The sequence below is a fragment of the Sebastes fasciatus genome, chromosome 20 (genome assembly GCF_043250625.1).
Source record: "Sebastes fasciatus isolate fSebFas1 chromosome 20, fSebFas1.pri, whole genome shotgun sequence".
NCBI lineage: Eukaryota > Metazoa > Chordata > Actinopteri > Perciformes > Sebastidae > Sebastes > Sebastes fasciatus.
In genome coordinates, this window is record NC_133814.1 from 10,394,786 (window position 1) to 10,420,650 (window position 25,865).

Here is a 25,865-nt window from a genome sequence, read left to right on the forward strand (position 1 = left end):
GTGTTTTGTAGTTAATATGTCGTAGTTAATAACGGTGCTCTTGACTTTCTCGTTAATTTGCAGGCTGCCAAGAAATTTGTGACCGGCAAGAAGACTATGGCATCCAGTGGCAACCTCATAAAAACACCCTTCGTGGATGAGATCTAAAGCCCTCCTCGTCACCTCGTACTGTGCCCAAAGCACAATTTGTTTCCTCTACAGTTTGACGAAAAACGGAAACAAGGCAACGCTGACGTTCTGAGGGATATAATGTCATAACACCACTCGGTATTTATAGGTGTTGTAACAGTATACATTCAGGTGATGCTGCTCTTGCGCATCACAATGTCGTGCTCATCTGTTCACATTAACTGTATAGCTGATGTAAAATAATGAATAAATTCTATCTACCTTACAGAGTGTTTTGTGTGGTGTTTTATGTCCTAGATACTATAACAGTTTGACAGTTTATTCTTGCTGCTCCCTCGACTTGGAATCAGTTACAAAATGACCTGAATCTTGTCTCACTGAATGTCTTTAAAGTGCTGCTAAAAGACTTGGACGCAAGCACATCTGGCTGTGGATGTTTTGAATGCTGATGAATGTTTTTTTCGATACCTTAGGATTTTGTAATTTACTCTTTTGTCTTGATTTTAAATTTGTTTTATGTCTGCAACCTTGTAAGTGTGCTGCTGCCTATCTTGGCCAGGACACTCTTGAAAAAGAGATTTTTAATCTCAATGAGTCTTTACTCCTGGTTAGATGAAATAAAACTAAATAAATTCTTGACATTGGAAACAAGTAGAAAACAATGCTAACTCAAGATCTACTTACTCCCTTGTTCTGGAGCTTTTGACCGAATCGGACTAATAAATAAGAATGAACTGTCAAGTCAACATGGATGAGAAGTCCAATGAAGTGCTCAAAATTATGGAAAGTTGAAACATTTACAAATCTAAGGAAACAGAGATAACTCAATCTAATAATGATGAAGGCTAAACCTCTGTTTTTAAAAGCAGAACATATACTCGGGGAAACCTCCAGTTGGTCTCGGTAAAGATGAACGTTACTTATTTAGAATACTCAGAATCACAGCACTGAAGCAAATAACAAAAGGGTGGAGAAAAAAAACTAAACCCCCAGATTTTATCAAATGGAAAAGTGTAATTCAAGAAGTAAAAGTTATGGAAAAGGGAACTCACAAAATAAGGAATATGGAGGATGTTTTTGAGAAGAGATGGAGTCTAACAGAAGGAAAAATATAGCTACATGGGTTAACACACATGCACATATACATACTGTATGCTTGGAGGTGACCTGACATGTGAAGGAGGATGCATGTGTGTGCCCATGTAAATGATATTACTATATATTTGCCCGCACCCGCCTTTTATTTATTTTGTATTAACTTATTTGTTTATTTAATTTATTATTATTACTTGTCTTATTGTTTTTTTAATTCTATTCTTCCTTGTTATTATTATTATTATTATTATTATTATTATTTATTTTCTTAATTTAATTTCAATTTTTTAATGTTGAAGTTGTTTTCTCTAGTGTACTTAATGAGTTTGTCTATAAGCTCAACTACATAAAAAATTGGTTTATAAACTATTGTAATTACGAACTGTAAATTGTATATATGAAAACAACCTCGGAAAAAATTAAGTATAAAAAATAAAATAATAATGATGAAGGCTGATGAAGGGGGGGGGACAAAGGAGGACGTCTGCAGGACAGATAATAATGCACTATACTCATTTTTAACAGTCTCTCCTGCACTATATTCAATTTTTTAATAGTCGTGTATCACAGTTGTTACCCTGCACTATATTCAGTTTTAACAGTTTTCTTCATCTCCTTGTATTTTTATATCTGGTATATTTTTTTGTACTTTGCACTACTAACTTTTTTATTGCCTTTTTACTAACATGTTTTGCACTATGGAACTGTGATGCTGGAAACTTGAATTTCCCTCGGGATCAATAAAGTTACTATCTATCTATCTATCTATCTATCTATCTATCTCTCTATCTATCTATCTATCTATCTATCTATCTATCTATCTATCTATCTATCTATCTATTAGCTCTTAGAAAAGAAAGAAAGGTGCCACTCAATTGCTAAATATGCTCAGCTTCTTTAGGAACTCTTTAAATGGTCACCCCTTGCATAAGTTGTGATGATGCAAAAAAAAAAGTACCAGGAGCTATTTACAGATTTTTCTCGCGAGAGTTGTCCACTACAGACATGGAGATGCGAGCTGCCTGAATTTTTACTTCTCATTGCTGAGAGAAGAGGACAGCACCGCCTTGCAGGAAACACACTGCTACACTGTGCGTTTCTTACGCTTTTTTAAAGAGGTAATCTGCGGATATTTAGCATATGAGTGTGGATATTTGAAGGGCTTTGGTTGGTGAGCATGGGCGGAGAGAAACAGCCTCCATCTGGAGGCAGAGAGAGCTCCGGGGCTCTGTGCACACTCAGGAAATAAGTCGACTGCATGCATGAATTCCACTGCTGGAGATTTAATTTTAAAGCACTTCTGCAAATGTCACCTGCATGTGTTGGAGCATCCGGAGCTAAGCGGTCCATGAGCCCGGGCAGCGAGCCTCTCCTCCGGCTGGAGAAGGACCAGCAGGTCGGGTCAAGATCAGCTGCTGCTGGAGGAATAAATGAAAATGAAAGGGGATGTTTTTGAGGAAACAGCCTGCATATATCACCGCCTGGGATCCAACGCAATGTGAGGACAAATCGTGGATCAAACCGACCCCTTTCATTATCACAAGTTTCCTTGTGACTTCTAGATGTCCCACCTCCCTTTAGGTGAGACAGAGACAGAGACACACTCCACCTGGGTCCTCCGACATGGATAAACTCACCGTGATATCAGGATGCCTCTTCCTCGCTGCAGACATCTTTGCCATCGCCAGCATCATCAACCCGGACTGGATCAGTACTGGAGAGTCATCTGGTAAGCTTGTTGTTGGCACTTTGGTCCACTTCTGCACTTCTGGGATATAGGGGGTCAGTTCATTGGATATATCACTGGGGGCAAATGTAACCTTAAATGGCATCTGTAGGAAAAATCACATAAAAATATAATAATAATAATAATAATAATAATAATAATAATAATAATAATAATAATCTTTATTTGTATAGCACCTTACTAAACATAGTTTCAAAGTGCTTTCACAGATACAAAAAAATCACATAAAAATATAATAATAATAATAATAATAATAATAATAATCTTCATTTGTATAGCACCTTTCTAAAACTAGTTTCAAAGTGCTTGCAATGAAATACAGACAAAATAAAAACAACAATAAAAGAACAAAACATAAAGACCAAATAATGAGAAAACTATAACCAGTGGTATCAAAACAATAAGTTACTACACATAAGCCAAAAGGGGACAATATAAGGTGTGGGGAAAAGGTGCATCAAGCTGTTGCCTTACAGAGTTAAAAAAGCCATTTTATAAAAATGGATTTTTAAAAGAGATTTAAAATTGGTAATAGAGCTAGATAACCTGAGGTCCTGAGGTAGGCTGTTCCACAGTATGTGTCAGAAGTCAGTAAACATCTCATAGAGTACATAAAAGCAAACAAACATGTATAAATTGTCAGTGGAGTGTGTTTCTCCTTCAAATTAAATAATGTCATCTAGGGCTGTGTATGGGCAAGAATCTGGCGATACGTATCGTATCGTGATACAGGGGGTAACGATTCAATATGTAAGGGATAATGTATAGCGAGCCGGTCATTGTTGTGAAAGAAACCCCAACAGGGCAATGCCGCACCCTGACGCGAGGCGGAGGGGTCTCGCATCGCCCTGAAGGGGCTTCTTTCACAATAATGACCCGCTAGCTGTACATTATCCCGCTTATTACACGGCTACTTACTTAGGAAATCAATAATTTGACACAAAAACGGTACGCCGGAGTCCGACATCAGAACTGCGCCCATAGCAACGGTCTGCTATACATAGTAACGATCTGCTATAAAGAAATAACAGACCGCAGAACGCTGTGATTGACCAATCAGAATCGAGTATTCAACACAGCCGTGCAATAAATTGCGATATATACTGCGATATTGTAAGCAAGGCGATATATTGCGTTTTTTTTCAAATCTAAATTTAGGAAAACATTTATAGTGTAAAGAACACACCACCATATGTATAAAATTGGAGTAAGAAAAAGTCACTATATGAAATGGCTACTATGGGGACTAACATCATTACACATGAATACATTTGGACTTATTGGATCCACAAGAGTCTCAGCTTTCCAGTTTATGCAATTCTAAGACTGTTTAGGGACCCCAGTACGCAGATATATTCAAATACATTTTAGTATAGTTGAAAATAACACATTTATACTGCATGCAAAAAACTGCATTGTTTTTGCCCCAAACTGCATGTGATTATCATAAAGTGGGCATGTCTGTAAAGGGGAGACTCGTGGGTCCCCATAGAACCCATTTTCATTCACACATGTTGAGGTCAGAGGTCAAGGGACCCCTTTGAGAATGGCCATGCCAGTTTTTCCTCGCAAAAATTTAGCATAACTTTGGATAGTTATTAAGCATTCCTCTCGACATGCAAGTATGACATGGTTGGTACCAAATGGAATAAAACTGAGCCCGCCGTCTGATTTTTAAGAGGTTAATTAAAAATCGATACACCGTTTTGGAGAATCATACAGTATCGCAAACATCGCGATACTCATGTGTATCGATATTTTCTTACACCCCTAATGACATCATAGGTTATAACATTAACATAACAGATTTTTTACTTCATCTGATGGCCACCCAGATTTATCTTGGGACTCCTTGTATTGGACAGAAATATTACAATGTAGTGAATGAGTGGCAATGAACCAAAAAGTAAACAGTGTCTAAATTGTCTTCTGAGTTTAGCAAAGGTCAAGCAACCAAATGTTTAGGTACAAAAGCAACAATGTAGTGCCAGTCGTGTCTCTGTTATGTTGTAGCCTATTTTATTGTAACACGTTCAAATGTCCATGTTCTTCTTGCAAGATCATCTTCACTCATCCTTCAAAGTAAAATAGGGAGTGTGGCATCCACAACATTAGGGGTTTCTCTCCAGGAGCACTCATACTGTAAAATATATGCTGTGTCATTATAGTCCAGTGCACTTTAAAGGCACAGTGTGTAGGATTCGGCGGCATCTAGTGGTGCGGTTGCAGATTGCAACCAACTGAGCACCCCTCTGTTCAATCCTCCCTTTCCAAGACCGTGATAACATGACCCACCAAGTGCACGTTACCGCAGTTTCAAAAGCGTGTCGGAGAATCTTCAGGTAATATAAAAAAGTGAAAGGCTCTCTCTAGAGTCAGTGTTTGGTTTGTCCCTTCAGGGCTACTGTAGAAACATGGCAGAGCAACATGGCGGACTCTGTGAAGAGGACCCGCTCCCTATGTAGATATGAAGGGCTCATTCTAAGCTAAGGAAAACACAACGATTCTTAGCTTCAGGTGATTGTAAACTAATGAAAACATAGTTATGAATATTATATTTCATTTCTGCTTAGAGATCCCCGGAAAAGCTACACATTGTTCCTTTAAAGGCCCTAAAACTCATTTTCTCAATCACTTTGTTTCATATTATGAATATTCAATGTTATAGCGAATATTTAAGATTTTAAATCATGTTTAAATATATTTAATATGCACCATGATTGCGTCTGAGAGGATAATCCTGATTTACATCTACTGACGATTTGATGAACATTGTTTTATTAATATGACGGCGTCTGACGTCAATGTCAAACAACTGTTGTTCTGGACATACAGGCCAAATCCAGCAGTCTTCTACTTACAGTCAGCCTCCCTGGTTATTGCAATAGAGTATTATTCAGATGCAAAGTCCAGAAGCTAAACATTGACTAAAACTGATGCAACAGACAAACAGCACCACTACAGTATATGCACAGCTGCCCGAGGTTCTTGTCAGCCTCCATCCATAATGCTCCAGTGGAGCAGAGATAAGCAGGTAACCGGCGTGCCAAGTGGTTATTACAGGATTTAATTTGTTGTAAAAAAAATACTGACTGCTGCTGCAAGTTGAGCACATAACAAGCAGTTTTTTGTTGCGTAATTAAATGAGTAACCACGCACCAAATCTTTCTTTCTCAGTCGTCACAGTACAAAACGGACTGTAGTTCAGACCAACTCACACTGAAGGTTTTCCCTCGTAGTAAACAATGGTGTGAAATGACTGTACTTACTGTACTAAAAGCTTTTTGTTCCTGTTTAATTAGCCGAATAGTAATTACCTGAAGGCAGGAAGTGTTGTTTGGGAATGAAGATGTGGGACTTTTAATTAGGCCTCCTGGGAAAGTAATGCTTTCCACCTGGAGAATTAAAGCTCCTCGGGCTCAGGCATGACGTATTTTACTTTGAGTGCATAGTATATACGTAGAAGTAACTGCATCTGCTCTGATACATCTATTTAGTTGGATCTAGATTTTTTAAACACCCAGAAGAACAAGATGATTCAAACTTATATAGATAATATAATAAGCCCAAACTCCCTATGAATATGCACAACTTCTTATTAGCTATCACGATCATTTAGAATCACACCGTCGGTCACGGCTACACTTCAGTTTATTATAGCTGCTGTTCAAACACTGATGTGTTCACGAGCGGCCCTATCAGTAGTGCTTTTCCATCTACCACGAGGTCAATATGCCTGTTGTTCACTCTGTGTACGAGCATATGCGACGGCGTGTTTGTGTGCTGAAGTGTGTGTTGTGTCGAGGGATTTAAAGGAGCAGGAGAGTATCCGAGTTTACGAAGTGCTCACTGAGTACAGGTTAAGGTTGACCACTTGTGAAACACACACACATTTCCCACCGCTTCTGTCTTTTATTGGTTTTTGTAAAGCCACAGCACGACTGTCAGGACTCTATGGGTCTGTCTTATCATGGACATCTCATGTGTAATATTACTAATCTTTGAGCTAAAGCTAATTTATATTATTATAATTTGGAAATCAGTTAACAGACCAAGCCTACAGCCTCTCTTGCTCTTGAAAAACTTACACCGACGATTAAGGGACTTAAAATACTCTACCTTTGAGAAAATATGGAGATCTTTTATGGAGTTTCTAGAGGGGGAGAAATCTGCAGAAGCCTGTTTGCCTTGAATATGTGCTGATATCAAAATATATGTGCATTATTTTTGTTTAATTGATTTACTTATGCAGTATTTATATAGGTAAATTTTTTCTTTTGTCTCTTTCGTACTTAGTAATGTATGTATTGCTCTGTCAAAATGTAGTATAATTAGATGGCGCCTTGATGTGAATGTTCTTAAGTGCACACTCAAGTTGAGGTCATGTTGAGGTACATGTACTTTACTTGAGTGTTTCCATTTCCTGCGGCTTTATACTTCTACTCCTCTACAATTCAGATGCAAATATTGTACTTTTTACTCCACTACATCTATTTAATAACTTAAGTTACTTTGGAGATTTAGATTAATAATACAAAATCTAATCAACAAATAATTTATTATGTATTATTATAGGTTAAGATACAACTTTATTGATCCCTGTTTGTACTTAAAGTACATTTTGATGCTAGTATTTTTCTACTTTTACTTAAGTAAAAGTTTGAAACTTTTATTTGTAATGGAGTATTTATACACTGTGGTATTGCTACTTTTATTGAAGTGAAAAATCTGAGTACATCATCCACCACTGCTTAAAACCTGTATTACCTTCATACTCTGGCTATTCCCTGTATGTAATATACTAGTAATACCTGAAGTACCCATAACCAGACAACATATACAGTTGTTGTGGCATGTGCAAAGTCAAATTACTAATTTACTTTTTTCACTTTTTCTTAGTTTATCCTTATGCTACCATGGCTCTCGTTCATTTCTGTTGCTTAAGTTTATTAATTATCGCTCTCTTAATCATATTTTCATTAAAAACAAAAGCCACTTTCCACAATGGCATGAGGCAAAAACACATTTCTGTTGGACTTTGTATGTTTTTTTGGGGTATGGAGTCCAGTATGCGAGGAAATGAATGCACTATTTACATTGTCCCCCACCCTGCGGTATGAAAGGATGTGTTGAAGGGGAACAGGATATCCTGTGTGTAGGGGAGATAGGTCAGCGTGCAGCAGGATGTGGTTCAGGCCTGGTCCTGCTATCATCACCCAGCACTGTATCCATGATCAGGAACTGAAGCCATTTCAAGCCAGCGATAAATATTTAAAGGGCTGATGGATATGGGAGTAGCATTATGAGCATGAATTAAATCTGTTGTCTGTTTTTCTAAGATTCGTAATTTTACTTGTACATATTTTACACATTTTATATCGTTAAGTAACCAGATGTTTATTCAAAAGCAGCTTATTTTATGTAATTTAATTAAATGATGCTTCAGTGCTTCCCCGTGTTTTTCCTGCACTCTTTGTGATATTGGTTACTTGTAATTTTGGCCATCGTGACAATTATGTTAATTCTACAGTCGCAGGGTTTAAATTGCCTTGAATAAATCCATAAATCCATAAAATGTAGAAAGCTCCTCTTTCTTCTGCGTCGGCTTGGCAGCCACTAACTGCTTGCTCAGGATAATAAGAAAGGAAAAGGAGGGAGACAAAAGAATAAATGAAGGTGTGGGAGGATTTAATTTAGCATTTATGTGCTGTATGTTGTGTCTTCTATGTAGTCAGACTGGACGCAGAGTTGAGCAGATGCGGTCTCTGTTGGGCTCCGGATGCGTGTGTGTTTATATGCTCCTACATGACATCACAGCGCCCACCAGGCTCTGTGAGACAGGAGGCCGTCAGATGACTTGCCATCTGATGTAGGGTCATTGATCTGTTCATTTCTTACATCTTACGGTTCCTCTCTCTCTCTCTCTCTCTCTCTGATGTTTTGGTGGTTCATGCCAGAACCCTGAGCCTGTTTGACGTCATTCATGAATCACTGGGGGGTCACTGCTGCCGCTGGCTCGCCGCCCAACAGATTGTTTCCATAGTGGGGAATCAGAGGGACTCCTGGGAGGTCATCATGTCTTACAGCCACAGTCAACATATGAACAAATTATGTCATATGTTGCTGGGTATTTGGCTTGAGTCTGTTATATGAAGCATACAAACTATGCTATAACCTTTCATATAATGGCTTTAATGTGCAGTAGACTGTGGAGTGTTATTATTATTATGAGTCACTTTCCGCAATTTTGTACTAAAATACAATCTGGACTGATGTGTTCTTTACTGTGGAGCCAGGTTAATGTTTTATCTCTTACAATCAATGAAAAATTAATCTGATCTGAATGGGGTTAAAGCCCCTGAAATATTTTTTGAATAACAATGTATCAAATGACAATGTGAAAGGGGTTCCTCGTAGTCATGAACCTACAGAGAATATAACCCAAATCTGCACTTCCCCTCGGTTTTATCGAGTTTTAAAGTGAGTTTCAGCTCATTGTTATAGCGGCTGGTCCGCAACTTTAGTGTCTTGGTTCACTCTCACAGCTTTAAGCATAATTTTTGGCCACAGCAGGAGGCAGTTTTCAATGAAAAGGCTCTAAAAAGCCAATCTACACTACCTGCTCAGCACCAAACAGCAAACACACAGTTGGGTATGGTAGAGACCAAAAACAGAGCTAAAAGAAAGTGAATATTGGACTCACATTCTCCAGGAGGCCAGAAACACGACTCCAAATGAATGGCGATGTTACGTAACTGCTTAATGTGTGAATAAGCTTGCTAACAAGTTCGCCATATCAACTTATACGTCAACGTTGTGTTCACATTTTGTATCTGTTGCCCCCCAAAAAGTGGCCAAAAATCGGTTATTGCAGGTTTAAAGACTAATGACTAAATAGGCAATAATGAAACTCACAGTTCAGGCATTTTCCATTAGGAGCTTAAAGGTGCTAAATGGTGAGATTGGGAGCATTTCACAGCTGAGCCAGCGGCTCGCAGCTAACGGTGCTAACAGCGCTAACATTGAAAACAACGGTAACAGTGCTGACAGAGCTAACAGTGTTAACCTGGGGGGAAATGGAGGGTGGGTGCTACGCTGCCGCGACAGCGCCGTCGGTCGCAACGGTGTTATCAGCTGTTATCGTATGAGAGCAGTGCAGAGCGGCGGCTGTTGGCTAGCCAATGGGGCACGCTCACATGCACAAACATGCAGTAAAAGCACGCACAGCCGGCCCAGCTATGTCAACGATATGCCACTACATCTTTACATAGAAAATAGTTGTTAATGCTCTGGATATCATACAGGGAACCTTTCACTGTCAACAAACTCAGCTAATCAGCTCCAACAGGACTGTGTGGATGTGCTTTGATCACATTTTACATTTATGCACTGTATGATGTAATGTATTTTGTCGTACCTATTGTTGCTGTTGTGATTAAATGCTGTCTTGTTATGTGTTGGATGCTGCTATTTGACCCTGTTTTGGCTAGATCTCACTTGTAAAAGAGGTTTTAATCTCAGTGTCACTTCCTAGTTAAATAAAGGTTATATATATATATATATTTATATCACAACTGTCATCTGATTTTGATTCAGAATCTGCTAAATCCTGATGAGTACACGAAAATAAATCACAAGTGAAATAACCAAAACTATTCTAACTTTTGTGGGATATTTTGTTTACATTACGGACCCTATCACTTATAGTAAGAGAAGCTGATTGAGAAAATGGGTTTCAAGGGCCTTTAATATAAGTTTATGGGTAGTAACATTTTGTTTAATTTCTCTCTGTGCACGTCTTACCTTCTGTTTTCCTGTCTCCATCCAGGCTCCCTGACTGTGGGTCTGGTCCGGCAGTGCCAGACCATCCACGGCCGAGACCGGACCTGCATCCCCCCGCAGCTGCCCCCAGAGTGGATCACCACGCTCTTCTTCATCATCCTGGGCATCATCTCCCTCACCGTCACCTGTGGTCTGCTGGTGATGTCACGCTGGCGCCGCGAGGCCGCCCGATACGCCCGGTGGATCGCCTTCGCAGGGAGTAGGTGGCATCCTCTTTCATCATAACCAGCTCTCCTTGAATCAATAGTGTCAAATTTCACATGGCAAAATGTTTATATTAATACACCATGCCCATGCAGTTTCCAATCCACACTAAATATATATAGACAGAAATGATTTTTTTCTCTTATCAAATGACATTCCAGGGTCAAGGACAACAGGAAGTGGTAAAGTTGAGAGCAAAACACAAGCAGTCTCCTAAACAGCAAATATCCTGCTTTAGAAAACTGGCATTATATCTTTTGCGTGTTTTTCCTGTAAAGCATCAGCGACCTTGGTAAACATAATTGTTCTGTGTCCAGTTTGCAGCTGTTATATAACAGGATTTATGATTATATATCGTTGCAAGGTTGCTTTAATATCACTTAAACCTTTTAGCTTTAAAGTAGCACATCAGGGAATGAAATGAACTGCAGGTGGAGGCAAAACTGCATATTTTATATATTATAAAATGCCTGTGTAAGTAAGAGATGCTACTAGAGAATGTCCTGTGAAATAAATGTGGCTTACCTCGACATCAGCTTTTAGTCTGGTAATTATGTACATCTTGACAAAGTGACTGCAGAGGAGCTCTAATTGATGGGTCGCTTTCTATTTTTACAGGAAAGAGACAGAGTTTGTCTATTAGAGAGGACCAGAGCAGGAGCTGCACTTCACTCGGCTCTAAATATGGAAAAACATTATGAAGCAGGTTCTCGCGAGTAGACCATCGGTACTGGGGGGCAGCTTTTAGTCACACATTATAATGAATGAATGAAAGCTTCATTAAAAACTGGTAAAGACGTGTTTTGAAGTTGACATGAAAAAACAAATATGTAATGATGAACCAAGAGTTGAGCAGTGTTTCTTTTTGTCAGATGAACTCTAGCACCCTGTGATATTTATTACAACCATTTATCCGTTACTTTTAGCTAACTATTTCAACACGTCCTTTTAGCTATCTGTTTTAGCCATTTATTCATTCCTTTAAGCGAACTAGCTGTTTATCTATTACATGTAGCAATCTGTTTTAACCATTTTATTCATTACTTCAAGCTAATTTGCCATTTAGGCATTAGTTTGAGCTAATTCACCATTTAATAGGCTACATTTAGCTAACCATTAATCCAATACGATTAGTTAATTCACTATTATACCATTACTTTTCGCCAATTATACATTCCGTTAAGCTATTTTTTTAGCTTTATCTATTTCAACCATCTATCCGTTAGCTAACTATTTGAAGTGTTTTTCCATTACTTTTAGCTAACTGTTATCTGCTGGCTTGCTAACTACTTTTCATGCAGTCTTAATGTGGTATTCAGTTGTTACAGCTGGCCTAATATTTGGACATATTTGTTTTTCAAATATGTCGAGCTACAGTACTCTACAACCTCTCCTCATTCTCTCTGGTAACTGCAGAAGTACCCCTCGTTGGGAAACGCTGGACTAGACGCGAAGTTAAAGTGTAACTCCACTCACTCCATTATTTTGAAAAATGCTAAAAAACATGGGCAAAGGGGCACAGAGGGGTGACAGGGCGGTCTCTGAGTGGTAACGTACGTTTCATGACAAAGATAAGTCCCAACTGGTCAACAATGTCAGTATTGGCCTTGCAAGGATTTGGGCTGATTTAAAGAGGACCTATTATGCACATTTTCAGGTGCGTACTTGTATTTTGGGTTTCTACTAGAACATGTTTACATGCTTCAATGTTCAAAAAACAATTTACTTTTCTCATACCGGCTGTACTGCATCACCTCTTTCCGCCCTCTGTCTGAAATGCTCTGCTTGAGACAGACGGTGAAACAGAGAAAAAGCCGTGTCTGCTCTGATTGGTCAGCCGGCCCACTCTGTTGTGATTGGTCAACCGGAACAAACTCCTCGGACTCCGCTCCAGCTCCGCTTTAACTAGCTTTGTTTGAGGGCGTGCCAAAAATAGCCGCTAGGCAGGTGTTATGCAAATGTGTTACTTGGTGACATCACCACGTTACGGAAGAAAAGGCTGGACTTCAAGGCAAGGCGTTTCAGGCAGTTCAGGAGCAGTGTTTCTGTTTTTGCCGTGGACTTTGGGCTTTGTAACTTTGCAGACCTTTTACATGCACAAAAAACGAAATAACACACTAAAGGAAAGAGGGAAAGCACAAAAGTACAATAGGTCCTCTTTAAAACAGTAGATGGCGTGTTGAGACATTTTCAACCCATGAAATGCAGATTCTTATAAATTTGGTAAAAGAAAGTCAATATTAACACCAGCATTGATGTGTTTCATCACAGTACAGTCATATCATATAGTTTATAGCTCAAAAAACACATTGAAGTGTGCAGTACCTCTTTAATCTTCTTTCTGTCCCTCTGTTTTGTCCTCTGTCACAGTGGTCCTGTTCTGCATGGCTGCTCTTATATTCCCCATCGGCTTCTACATCAACGAGGTTGGAGGACAGCCATATAAGCTCCCCAACAACACGGTGGTGGGCTCCTCCTACGTACTCTTTGTTCTGTCCATATTCTTCACCATTGTGGGACTGCTGTTTGCTGGGAAGGTATGCCTGCCCGGCTGACTTCCTCCTCTTTTTGTATCTTTGGAGAAACACCACCATTGGAGGCATATTTTGTTTGAATTGACTCTTCAGTTGGAAGGTATTGTTGAAGTAGAACAAAACTGAGAAGCACCTGTTTGCGTTTCCCCCTTTGGATGAATTGTCACGGGAGCCGAAATCATCGTGTTTCCATCCGTCCATCTGTTTGTTCAGAGACTGAGCTGGCGCAGAGAGCTCTGAAATGGCCTCCATCATCGTCCATCAACATGTTGGAAATGGATTCAAACATCAGGACTTTCAAGGGAGCCCTGTGGTGTTATCCACCATCTTAAGAGTTAATGACAGATAATCCTTGTTCTTCTCACTCCATCAACCAAGATGCACAGACTGATACGTCAGGCCCGATACCGGCCAAAGCACCAAATATCGGACAGTCACCTCCAGTATGATGGAGGCTCTTCCCTGATCACAGCTGTAATATACACAATGAAGTTCCACTTTCTAGGCACATTATTATTTATTTAATTGTTCGGTTTCTCTTTTTGTAAAGGTATTTCTTTAATGTATCCCAGAGTTTCCCTGCCATTAATATGTGTGGTGGATCACTTTGCCTTAAAGAGCTATTAACCTTAAAATAACTATGATAATTGTTGAGTTAGTGTCGTTGGATCAATTATAAAATTCTGGATACATGAAATGATTTAGCTTAAAATGTTAGAACTGGAATTTAAAATGGGCTATCAGGCAACATCTGTCCAAATGATGATCATAATGGGGGTGAGTAATGTAAAGTCGTATCCATGGATGAGCTGGTCTCTACGATGCAGATCAGCGGTGAGCAGCAGGTCAAACCTGTTCTGGTCTCTCTATCACAGCTTTGTTAACTTTAGTGATGTAGTGAATGTATTATTCGCCTGTCGTTTAAACACTGTATGAAGAAATGACTGAATCTATGACTAGTTTGTTTTGTATATTTGAGACGTTGACGCCGACTTCATATCTGTCTAAATGAACAGACAGCCAGTCTGTGGCATTACCTACATGCACTGTGATGTTCTTGAATGAGCATGGAAGATCTCATCTCATTAAAAATGACTCATTGGAACACTGATTGTCTCAATTAGTTGGAACAATTTCTTTTTAGAAGACCATGTTGCTGTAATCATTTGCAATCTGGAACAGTTTACAGTGAGAAGGCCAGACGCAGACGAGCTAGCAGCAGTTAAAGAGGACTTATTATGCTTTTGTGCTTTTTCCCTTTTCTTTAGTGTGTTATATAGCTTTCTTGTACATGTAAAAAGTCCACGCCAAAGGGAGTTACTCTCCCCCACAGAAACACTGCTCCTGAACTGCCTGAAACTCCTTGCCCTTTTCTTCCGTAACGTGGTGATGTCACCAAGTAGCGCATAAAACTTAAACTCGATTATAATAGACATATACATTCAGGTACATACATGAAATTTGGCTTGTGCATTTAACCCACCCTAGGCATTTAGGAGCAGTGGGCTACCCGGGCAGCAACTTTGGGTTCAGTGTCTTGCTCAAGGACATTTTCGACGTGGACAGTAAGAGCCGGCGATCAAACCGCCAAACTTGTGGTTGAAGGACAACCCGTTCTACCCACTGAGCTACAGCCGCCCCCAGCATATTTGTGTAATACCTGCCTAGTGGCTAGTTTGAAACGCCCTCAAACAAAACTAGTTAGAGCGGAGCTGGAGCGAAGTCAGAAGAGTTTGATTCTGTTGACCAATCAGAGCAGATGGGGCTTTTTGGGAAGGGGGGTGGGGAGCATTTCAGACAGAGGTGAAAAGAGGTGCTGCAACACAGCCGATATGTGACAAATACGGTGTTTTTTTAACATTAAAGCATGTAAACATGTTCTGGTAGAAACACTCCAAAAAAATATGCACCTCAAGGAGTCAGAGTTGCGTACATCACACGTTTTTTTTGTTAATTCAAAGTGACAGTATTTTTGAAAGCCAACATATAGCCGCGGTTTGGTGAAAAACCTATTGCTATGTTTTGGTGATTTTAATTTTCTTAAAACTTAGGCTGAAGGATTTTGTTTTGGGTTGGCTCATAAAACGTTTCCACAGTTAATTTAATATCATTAGAGGTAAAGAAGAAAAAGAATTGCACACTTTTTGTTAAAATTTTAGATTTTGCAGAAACATGAAGTTCATCTGATGGCTAAATTTAATCTTCAGTTTTCTGCAGATGCTTCTGCAGTGAAGCTGAGCTCGTTTTTGAGCAGAATCTCACACCCACTTTCTATCCTTTGTGTGGATGCACAGGATGTTTAGGTTGCCATAGGAACGTCTCAAAAAAGAATTTGGTGATGTGCGTATGTGTCTTTCTGTAAAGATCCAGTCAGCTAATGGGTGACAGCAGCAGGAATCCACTTGTCTCAATCTGCCCTCTACTGCTGCCTAAAGTGAAGAATACAAACTGCCTCTGACCTTCAAATCAAATCTCCCAGTCACAAGTGCTGCTATTCTAAGCCCTGAAAATATTGTCTACGTTTTTCCTATCATGTCCTTTTTGTTGAGGAAAGAGAAACTGTGGTTCTGATAACATAAAGTGATGAGTGTCTTCTCTCTCTCCATGGTGAAACAACTTTAAGTAACCAACAATGGCATCCTTGCAGAGGGAAATACATTCGAGACAGATGAAATTCTTTTCGGATGGGTTTTATCAGACGCTGCTTCACGTTCCACGAGCTACTGTAGGTCTGAACTTGGAAAAATTGCTTTTACATTTGAGTGCTCCTGACTCCTGGAACAAAATACAGCATCAATCCACTTATACCTTTTGGACATTTTTGAAATTTGATCTTAAATCTACTTCTACTTGTAATTGTTTCACATAACTTTTATTTTACAGTTTTAATACATCTGTCAAATCATCTATCTTAATTACAAAAAAATTTTTTTACATACTGTACTTTCTTTTACATCTTAAAAAACAAATGTATCTATCAAATTATTTTAAAGGCTTTTACTCTTTTTATAATGACATTGTCTCTTATCTGTTTGTATATCTCCCTCTTGTTGTTTTGTTTTCCTTTTCTTGGTTTTTGTAATTGACTCGATGTCATTGTAAAAAATGTAAAACCCCCAGTATGATACAGATACTGTTATGCATCATACCCATATAGCACTGAAGGACCATGGCAACAGTTATGACTCTGAGGATAAAATGGTAAGATCAATGGGTTCAAAATACAGACAGTAAGTCGTTGCAGTAGTGTAACATTTTTAAAGCTGCAGTCTCATGGAACAAATATTTATAACACATTTTCCATAGAAAAAGATGTAACTAACATGTCATTATATATACAACACTTTTAGGTTTGACTTATGGTGTTATAACACTGTAAACATTCAAAAGCAACAAACAGATACAGCTTACATCAAGTTAAGATTACATATAGACAATATGAAATGTTGTGAGAATAAAACATCTTAAGTAACGTGAAATGATTTTAAATTGTGAGCTCTTCAGTTTAGTTTGGCACGGATTACATTTCTACAGTATGAGGTGCACGGACAGCAGATAACATGGAGCCACCTCAATACAGACCACAAGAGGGCGCAATTGGTCAAATTTAACTCTTGAGTAGTCCACCACTTTATTTACTCTAAGGGGATTAAACTAATAAAAACCCCTTTTAAAACAGTCATAAACATTCTTTAGTTCAACACTTTGTATTTTGTGAAAGCCTTAAATGGTGTCCAGCTATTGTTTTGTTACCTTGTCCTAAGGCAGAAGAACCACATGCCAGCAACACATGCAGCTCAGTACAGTTCAATCCTCCATCCTGAAGGTTTTGGATCCAACGTGGAGGCTTGTGTCACGCAGCTTGATCATGCGTGCGGCCACGAGCAGCAGCACGCCGGTGAGGAGCTCCAGGCCGTAGGAGAGCCAGGCCAGACCCAGAGACCAGCCGAAGGAGGTGTGAATATAGGACAGACCCTCGGGCCCCACCAGCCTCTCCGTCTCAGCCAGGGCCTGGTTCGAGTAAATGATGTAGAGGGTCACGCCACACAGGGTCAGCAGACCTGGAGAGACACATCACACACACACACACACACACATACACAGAAAAAAAAGAGTTAAATCAGTGCTTTCATTATCTTGGCCATCTGTTCATTGACAAAAGTCTTAGATATATTTGTGTTTACAGGCAAAAACACTCAAGCTGGCATTGTACTCTGGCAATTATAAAGCGGAAATCCGTACTAGTCACCAGTTCCATGCAGAGAGCTCATCAATAACACCAGTAATAACATCATGCCATTAGCTACCCAAATACCTCAAACTGTGAGAGACAGGAAATACACTGACGCATGTGTTCTGGTCATGAGAGACAACTGAGACACATACACAGTCCTCACAAGTTTCAAAAGTGTTGCTATTGGAAACCATTTTAATTTTCCGAGGGCTTGCTACTGGTTTTAAGAGGATGCAAGTGGAGCGCAGAGGTTTCCCAGGGCGGGACTAATAATCGTTTTATTACAATTACACCCCGAGGTGCTGCGGGCTCAGAGAGCGAGGAAGCTGCTTCTGATGTCTCATTTTTATGCAGAGGAACACAAACAGGAGAGACGGACTAGAAATGGCCTCACATATTGTACAAGTAGAAAGGACAACTATTACTAACACTACTACTACTACTACTACTACAGCTGAAAAAGAAAAGTCAATTTATTGATTAGTGGATCTACAGGTTGTTATCAGCAACAATTTTGACAATTGATAAATTGTTAAAATCATTTTTTGAGTAAAAATAAGATAAGATTCACTGGTACTTGCTTCTCGAATGTGAAGATTTGTATCTTCTGTTTCAGCAGACTGAATATCTGAGGTTTTGGACGTCAGTTTGGGCTCTGGGAAATTACGGTGGGTATTTTTAGCTAGGGATCTGCCTGTCCACTACTTTGGTCCAGACTCAAATATCCACAACAATCGGATGGTAAAAACAAAAACAAAAAGACATTCATGGTCCCCAGAGGATGAATCCTGATGACTTTGGTGATCCCCTGACTTTTCCTCCAGCGCCACCATGAGGTTGCCATTTATGGTTTTGGAGTGAAATATCAACAGCTATTGGATGGATTGCCATGACATTTGGTGCATGTTACCATTTATGTTCCCCACACGGGAGAAATACGTTTCTGTGACTTCCCTAACTTTTGCTCTGGCGCCATCATCAGGTCAAAATTTCAATTGGTCCAATACTTGTGTTTATGATCAATACCTGAAAATCTAAAGACACTCCCGTGTACTGTATAGCGCTTAGGGCTGCAACTAACCGTTATTTTCATTGTTGATTATTTGTTTGATTACTCGATTAGTTGATTGGTCTATAAAATGTCAGAAAGAGGCAAAAAATGTTGATCAGTGTTTCCCAAAGCCCAAGACGACGTCCTCCTCAAATGTCTTGATTTGTCCACAACTGAAAGAGATTCAGTTTACTGTCATGGAGGAGTAAAGAAACCAGAAAATATTCACATTTAAGAAGATGGAATCAGAGAATTTAGACTTTTTTTTCTTGAAATATTCACTCAAACTGATTTATACATTTTTAAAATAGTTGGTATTTAATTTAATATCTGAGAACTCATCAATAAATCGATTAATTGCTGCAGCTCTAATAGCGGTAATTAGCAAATGTTAGCATGCTTAGTCACAATAGCGTTTCCGATTTTCAGGCACTAATGGGCAGGCAATAATGTTTTATGGATCAGCTTCACAATAATAAGGCTGTCATATTATGTACTTCTGCTGGAGTGTCTGGATCAGTGTTTTTAACATGGAGGCACCTTGTAAATGTTCTCATTTCAGAGGAAACCTTCGTCAGAATGTCAATTACCCTGAAACTGAAATACTAGAGAAGCAGAGGAATGGCCCTGCAGGGAACCCACACAAATCCCCATTAGGCTGTTTAATGGTTGGTGAGGAAAGAAGCTGCGATATTACAACAAAGACGGAACACAGCAATTAACAGAGGAGTCTAATTTTATATTTATACATATGAGTGTATGTAGTACATACTATACGTATACACACAGTCTTGTAATAAGGCATGATCTCACTCTCACACTCTCACTTTTGGTGTTAACACACATTTCCTGTTTGCGTTGGGGGGGGGTTTATTAACATAATACATGTCAACTGAGAATGCACAGGTATTCAACTTTAATTAAATACTTGTAACAGAATGTAATTAATTAATAAATATAATTTTGAGAGCAGAAGAAGGCTGAAAAACAAATGGGTCAAAGGCAAATTTGGGGGACAACAAAGACAAAGAAATAGCTGGTTTAGAGGCTGGGGAGGCGGGGATAATTCAAAAGACAGACAGTCAACAAGTTCACAAGACAACTCCAATCTAATTCGAGGCGTTATTCCATTCCACACACACTGCCATGTGCTGCTTATTAAAAGGGAGAACATTAAGAGTCTATTTAAGTAAGTGTTTCTCCATCACAAGGTCCTCTTTATAGAGGTCATAAGGCATTGGCAGGAGAGGACCAAAGAGCTACGTTTATGTACACATGAATAACTTGATTACTGTAAATAGCCAATTAACATAATAGCGTTTACATGGTTAAAAGTAATCTAACCCAATAACCCTTATTTATGTAATCTGTTTGAAAGTAAAATAGTGATCAAATCGGATGTGTGGTAGGCAGCGTGCAGGAAGCGGTAGGTAAAAGAGAGTTTGTTTCTGTTGTTCATTTTATTTTACCTTTATTTAAATCAGGACATCCAATAAGATTGAATCTTTCGAATCAATAAGACCTTTTACCAAAAGCAGTTGCATGTAGTTTTAGTTGTGATTCAAACATCATATTTATTTTTTTGCCAAAAACCATTACCATTTTATAACCACCAGCTATGGCTCCATTTTTCTTTTTTAAATTAGAAACACTCATCTGTTTATTCTGTCACCTTTGTGGCACAGACTCAAAACACACACCGAAAGAAACACGACTCTGGTGTGTAACTATATATCAAGTTTAATTTGAAAGACTGATAAGTAATCCAGTTGTGTTAACTAAATAAAGACCTATTCTGACTCCGACCTTGATTTAGATCAGATAACCAGGTTAAAGGCGTTACATGGCAGTTTTTGGCAATTTCTTAATGTCTTAATCTTGTTAGGCTTTTTTTTTTTTTTTTCAGTTAGCGGCATTTTCTGTCAGTTCTTTCAGATGTGTGGCGTCTTCATTTCCTCAGCTTTAGCTCAAACGCCTTTTCATGTTAAACAGGTCATCAGGGTGAGTGCTGGGACGGGAACTTATCCATTTGAACAACGAAAGACACTAAGACGTTACATCATGTAGCTTTAAAGATCATTTTATGGTTTTGGCATGCGCGGCAGTAACAGTAAAAAGTTAATTCCTGTTAGTTTAGTATTTGCACAGAATCAACAACTATTAAAATACATTTAGATTATTAGATTAGATTAGATTTTTATTCTCCTGCAGTATAGCTGCCGATCAAAGCAGTAGCACATTAGCACAGAAGTTGATGTATGAAAAGAGAGCAACCGCCTCAAAATACATAAGAGTTTGCTGTAATATTCTCCACATCTCCATATATTACTGTTGCTTACCTACATATTGGAGAGCTATGTCTCCTTCATGTCCTTTATTTTTTAAATAGTATTTAATTCATAGCTTTTTTAAAACTGTTGTTGAGTTAGTCAACTTCTATATTATCCTTGTTTTAGTGGAGTGAAAGGAGCAGTAGTGTTACAATACGATCATATCATCGTTATTATAAAAATATGTATTCACAAAAAAAGTATTGATACCAAACATTATAATTGAAAATTAAAAAAATATATATATTTGTTAAATTTCTTGCTATACACATGAAAAATGTTGAATGTTGAGACGCACAACAGTTGAACAGAGTTTCCGCCATTGATCATCATTTCATTTTGCCATATGGATCAACTAAAAAAAAGAATTGTGATGATGATTTTAACCTCGTCACCAACTACCCTTTTCGTTTACAGTATAAAAAACTTCTTAAAAGACATAAATATTCAGTATATCGCTTGTCTGTTTAGTTGCACTGCATATATTCTACATGAACCACCAAGTTGACGTCCCAGGATGTGCAAGGTTTCAAGAGGCCTCATCAAGTGTCATCTTCAAATGTCCCACACAAACAATGTGAAATTAAAGACGGTATGAAATGAAATACAGAACATTAGAATGACGCAAATTTGGTCTGCAAATCGTTTTCGAAGCAAATTCATTTCACCGTTGTGCCTCCCCAAGGACCAATAAAAGCTCTCATAACCCATCCGACAGAGTACAGGATGAAGCCTTCTGATGTAACAGAAGGAAGAGCTGCTGCTGCTGCTGCTGCTGCTACTTCTACACACACACACACACACACACACACACACACACACACACACACACACACACACACCTGCCAGTTCATGCATACTTAACCAATATGGCCAAATCAAACAGCCAATCAGTCTTGGGCAGTAATAAACTTCAGTCCCAGCCACATGAGGTCAGTAACTATGAGCGAGGTCAATTTCAGCCCTGAGGCGCTGCACATAAAGTGTTCCCGTCTGCACAAATTAACCACATGGCCTTGCTTTACTGCCACACTCTCCAGCCATATATATTCCACCAAACCCGCCACAGATTTCTAGTGTTTTCCACTTCCGCCTGTAATATCATCAGTGCATTAAATGCTTTATGAATGGAGAGTGCGACCGGAAATCAACACCACATTAATTGGGGGCATTTTCTAATCCAAATAAAAAAAAAAAAAAGAAAAGTTATCCGTTCTGTGCTCTTTTAATCCAATTATTAATCATTCTGCTTCTGTGTTTATTGATTTATCTATTTGTTTATTTGCAAGGGAGATGTACAGAGAAACATTGACAGTTGCGGAAGCAGTGTCCCGATGTACTGTACACGTGTAGCTAAAGATAAGTAAGGGATAACGTACAGCGAGCCGGTCATTGTTGTGAATTATTACACGGCTTTGTTGAATACTGTGCGGCACCCCTCCGCTTTGTGTCGCTCTGTCAGGGTTTATTTCACAACAATGACCCGCCAGCTGTACATTATCCCGCTTATTACACAGCTACTTACTTAAGAAATCAATCATTTGAAACAAAAACCGTCCACCAGAGTACGACATTGACTACTTATGCCTTGGTGGGCAATGATAGTTTGAATAATCATTCAAATTGTAAGTTACAGTTTCCATCAGAACAACTAAAACATCAAATGAATAACAAAATACTTACAAAAAGGGACCTTGCTGTTATTTGTAGGTCATATTATATTAATAAACTGTGTTTCAATGAGCATATTCTTTGACTTAAATGTTTTGTGCGACAAAAACAAACTTTAAGAATGATAGTTTACAATGTATTTACATTTTTTAAAGCAGTTGGAGCAATTTTCCATTAACAGGCACCACTCCCACACTAAATGTATATAAGGAAAATGCTGTTTACAATTGGGGGGAAAAAAGTGTGAAGGCATTGCACAAAGATGAAGTGCAACACTTCTGAGGTACCTGTTCCTCACCGCACACAGCCATTTGAGTGAAATGATCTTCAACAACGTGTGTCGCAACAATTGACTCCTTTTATACCACCACCTAATGGCTCCGGCTTTATTTAACACCGAGGTTAATGGTCCAAAGCAGAATTGCGTTGATGTGTACCTCTCTCTCTTTTGCATTTACTGTGCTGTAGTTTTATATATGTCATTTTTATTAACAACATCTTATTCAACTTGGTGGCAATAATGTCTAATTTCAATGTTTCAACCATGAATGAATCTTAAATGTGATAAAAGCGGCATTGTCGTCTGGATAGAAGACACAAGCACAGTAGCTGTGAGAGAGCATTGTTAATACTGGGTAGATGGGAAGTCCCTACTCTTTTATCTTTTGAAACTATTTGAAGAATTGCTAGTATTAATAGTAGCACTGATTCATCTCGGTGCATGAGTGCCACTGGGCATTGTGGTTTTTGAATAGCTACTAAAATATCTTACTGGGTGCACACAATAACACGTCTTCAGCTACTGCAGCACTAGAGCTGAAGACTGATACCACTGGGTGAAGGAACTGAACCTCAACTTACTGCAGGTGAGGAAATAGGAGGCCGTGCCGGTGAGGAGGAAGGGGCTGCGAGCCAGTGAGCTGACCAATCCACAGATGCCACCAAACAGCAGCATGACCAGGCTGAAGGGGAGCACCACCACTATTGCACTGTGCATGCCTGCACAAAAAACACAGATGGATATGGAGCATGTGTACACTGTTAAGAATTTCCCAGTAAAATAACAGTAAAGAACTGGCAGCAGGGTTGCCTTTATGTTACTGTAAAATTAACATCATTATACTGTCGCTGAAATTTACACCTTTGTACCTGTTGATGAAAAATACAGTTTGAACTGTTTTTTTTAAATTAATTTCACAGTATTTTACAGTTAATTTACTGTTTAAAGATACATTATATAGCTGTTTTTCACCTTTCTTTTACATTATCTTACTGATAATGCACTATTTAGGTTGTATTTTTTACATACATTTTAATAAACATTATTTTTTGCCTATAGATGAATAGACTTAGCAGGTTACAGACATAGGAATAGTCACACTAAATACAATTAAAGGCACTTGTTAGGAAAAAGGCTATAATAGACTTGTTGACACTTTTCCCAAAATGCATGTCTATAGCTGGCTACAAGCACAGAATGTAAACCATAACAACATGTGAGTGAAGAACCATAAAGCTAATTCACTGATTTTACAATCATGTACAATGTACAAGCCTCACATGTGCAGATCAGGTCCCAGAATAAAAAAAATACTGCATGAAATTGTTACTGATGATACTTTAGACAGTTGATCAGCAGTAAAGTGATGTTTTTTTAAGAATGCATTATAGTTCAGTTAAAAAACGGCCTATGAGCGTAATTTAACAGGTTTTCTTTTGTATTAACAGTAAAGCACTGTTTTTAGCAATAACAGGTTAATACTGTTGAAATCCTGCTGTAAATTAACAGCAATTGTTTACAGTGTAGAGTTATGGCTGTCTTGACAATGAAACTTCATTAGCAGAGCATATGTGTTATGATGAGCAAAAGAGGACTCACTCAGCATGCGCAGCTCAGTCTCAGAGTACCTGGAGTAGTCAGCTGTGAAAGAGCCAATAGAGTCTGCGTTCATCTTCCCACCTGGATGTCACAATTAAAAAAGCACCAAAGTTATGTAAATATCTGCAATTTCACTCCATCACTAATTATTATATTAAAGCACTGTATTCTCAATCATTATGAAAGTTATGGAAAAGTAGCCCACCTTCGTGGATGCTCCACAGTCCCGAGTGGGAGCTCATGTCCTCAAAGTCGCTCATGTTCAAAGGATTCATCTGGATGATGTACCAATACTCGGTTCCGAGGGAAGCCGCCAAAGACCCGAAGCTCAGAAGACCACAGATGCCGGCTGTGATCACCAGAGCGCCAAAGGTAACCTTCATCCTGCGTGGGGTGCGGGTTTTTAACTCGTGCGTAACGCGGGTTTTCTAGTGTTGATCCGGTCTTTCAAACGTGGATGCAATCATTACGAGATGCGCAATAAATCCCGACAATATTATGGTGATGTGCCCAAAAGCTGGTGGTTAAAATCTACAGGATGGAGATGGAGATGAACTTCTCCCTGACTGAATGACAGCTCCAGGAGGATAACAGCCTAACTGAGCAGCAGCAGCTTCTGTCTGGGAGGGACTTGAATTTATTCTGGAAGCGCACACGTTTACGCATGACATGGAGGGAGAAAATAAAGGAATATGGGGAGAGTCAGCTGTGGTTTAACAAAATAAGAGACAGAATAAGGATGCATACATCCTGCAAATCTTAAATGAGCACCACTGGACAGATCAGTTCAAGAATACCATCACCCAACAGTTTCATAGTACCGGTGACATTAGATAAAGCCAGATCTTTTGAGTATTTCCCTCTTGCTACACTGTAAAAAAATATATATTTTTTAAGAAATTTAAGAAATTTTACATTTTTTTGTCTGTATTTCAAAATGACAGAAAAAAATGTAAAAATTACTAATAATATGTAAATGGTCTTAGATTTACAGTATTTTTTGTAACCACAATTGTAATTATCTGTATTTAAGCTTTTCTTGATCATTTTTAAAGATAATTATTCTGTTTTTTTAGAGGTTTATGACTCTATTTTAACAATTAATTTATGTTAGAAGAGAAGGATTTAATGGAATTCTAAAAATACAGA

At 38.7% G+C, this 25,865-nt stretch overlaps 3 protein-coding genes across 6 annotated transcripts in view; 2 read left to right on the plus strand and 1 right to left on the minus strand.

Moving 5' to 3' along the window:
* The window catches only part of uqcrc2b (ubiquinol-cytochrome c reductase core protein 2b), a 124,581-nt gene extending 124,187 nt beyond the window's left edge, over positions 1–394 (plus strand). For all 3 annotated transcript variants that reach the window (XM_074619311.1, XM_074619312.1, XM_074619310.1), the window contains exon 14: positions 64–394. In XM_074619311.1, coding sequence (XP_074475412.1) covers positions 64–147 — 84 coding nt within the window. In that variant the 3' untranslated portion in view covers positions 148–394. The remainder of the gene's footprint in view (positions 1–63) is intronic.
* A 1,813-nt stretch (positions 395–2,207) lies between these two features.
* Positions 2,208–14,656, plus strand: LOC141758479 (uncharacterized protein C16orf52 homolog B-like). Of its 2 annotated transcripts, none has more exons than XR_012591881.1 (4): positions 2,208–2,953; positions 10,800–11,012; positions 13,388–13,864; positions 13,986–14,656. XR_012591881.1 is itself a non-coding variant. In XM_074619950.1 (4 exons), the coding sequence occupies exons 2-4, from the start codon at positions 2,848–2,850 to the stop codon at positions 13,570–13,572; spliced, it is 504 nt and encodes a 167-aa protein (XP_074476051.1). In that variant the 5' UTR covers positions 2,208–2,722; positions 2,806–2,847; the 3' UTR covers positions 13,573–14,656. The 2 variants fall into 2 exon arrangements, 1 of the variants encoding a protein (XP_074476051.1); XM_074619950.1 differs by having other exon boundaries at positions 2,208–2,722; positions 2,806–2,953; positions 13,388–14,656.
* A 2,527-nt stretch (positions 14,657–17,183) lies between these two features.
* Positions 17,184–25,474, minus strand: tmem235b (transmembrane protein 235b). The gene is made up of 4 exons (XM_074620396.1): positions 24,922–25,474; positions 24,717–24,797; positions 23,699–23,836; positions 17,184–17,612 (listed from the first exon to the last, which is right to left on the minus strand). The coding sequence occupies exons 1-4, from the start codon at positions 25,097–25,099 to the stop codon at positions 17,359–17,361; spliced, it is 651 nt and encodes a 216-aa protein (XP_074476497.1). The 5' UTR covers positions 25,100–25,474; the 3' UTR covers positions 17,184–17,358.
* Positions 25,475–25,865: the final 391 nt, after the last annotated feature.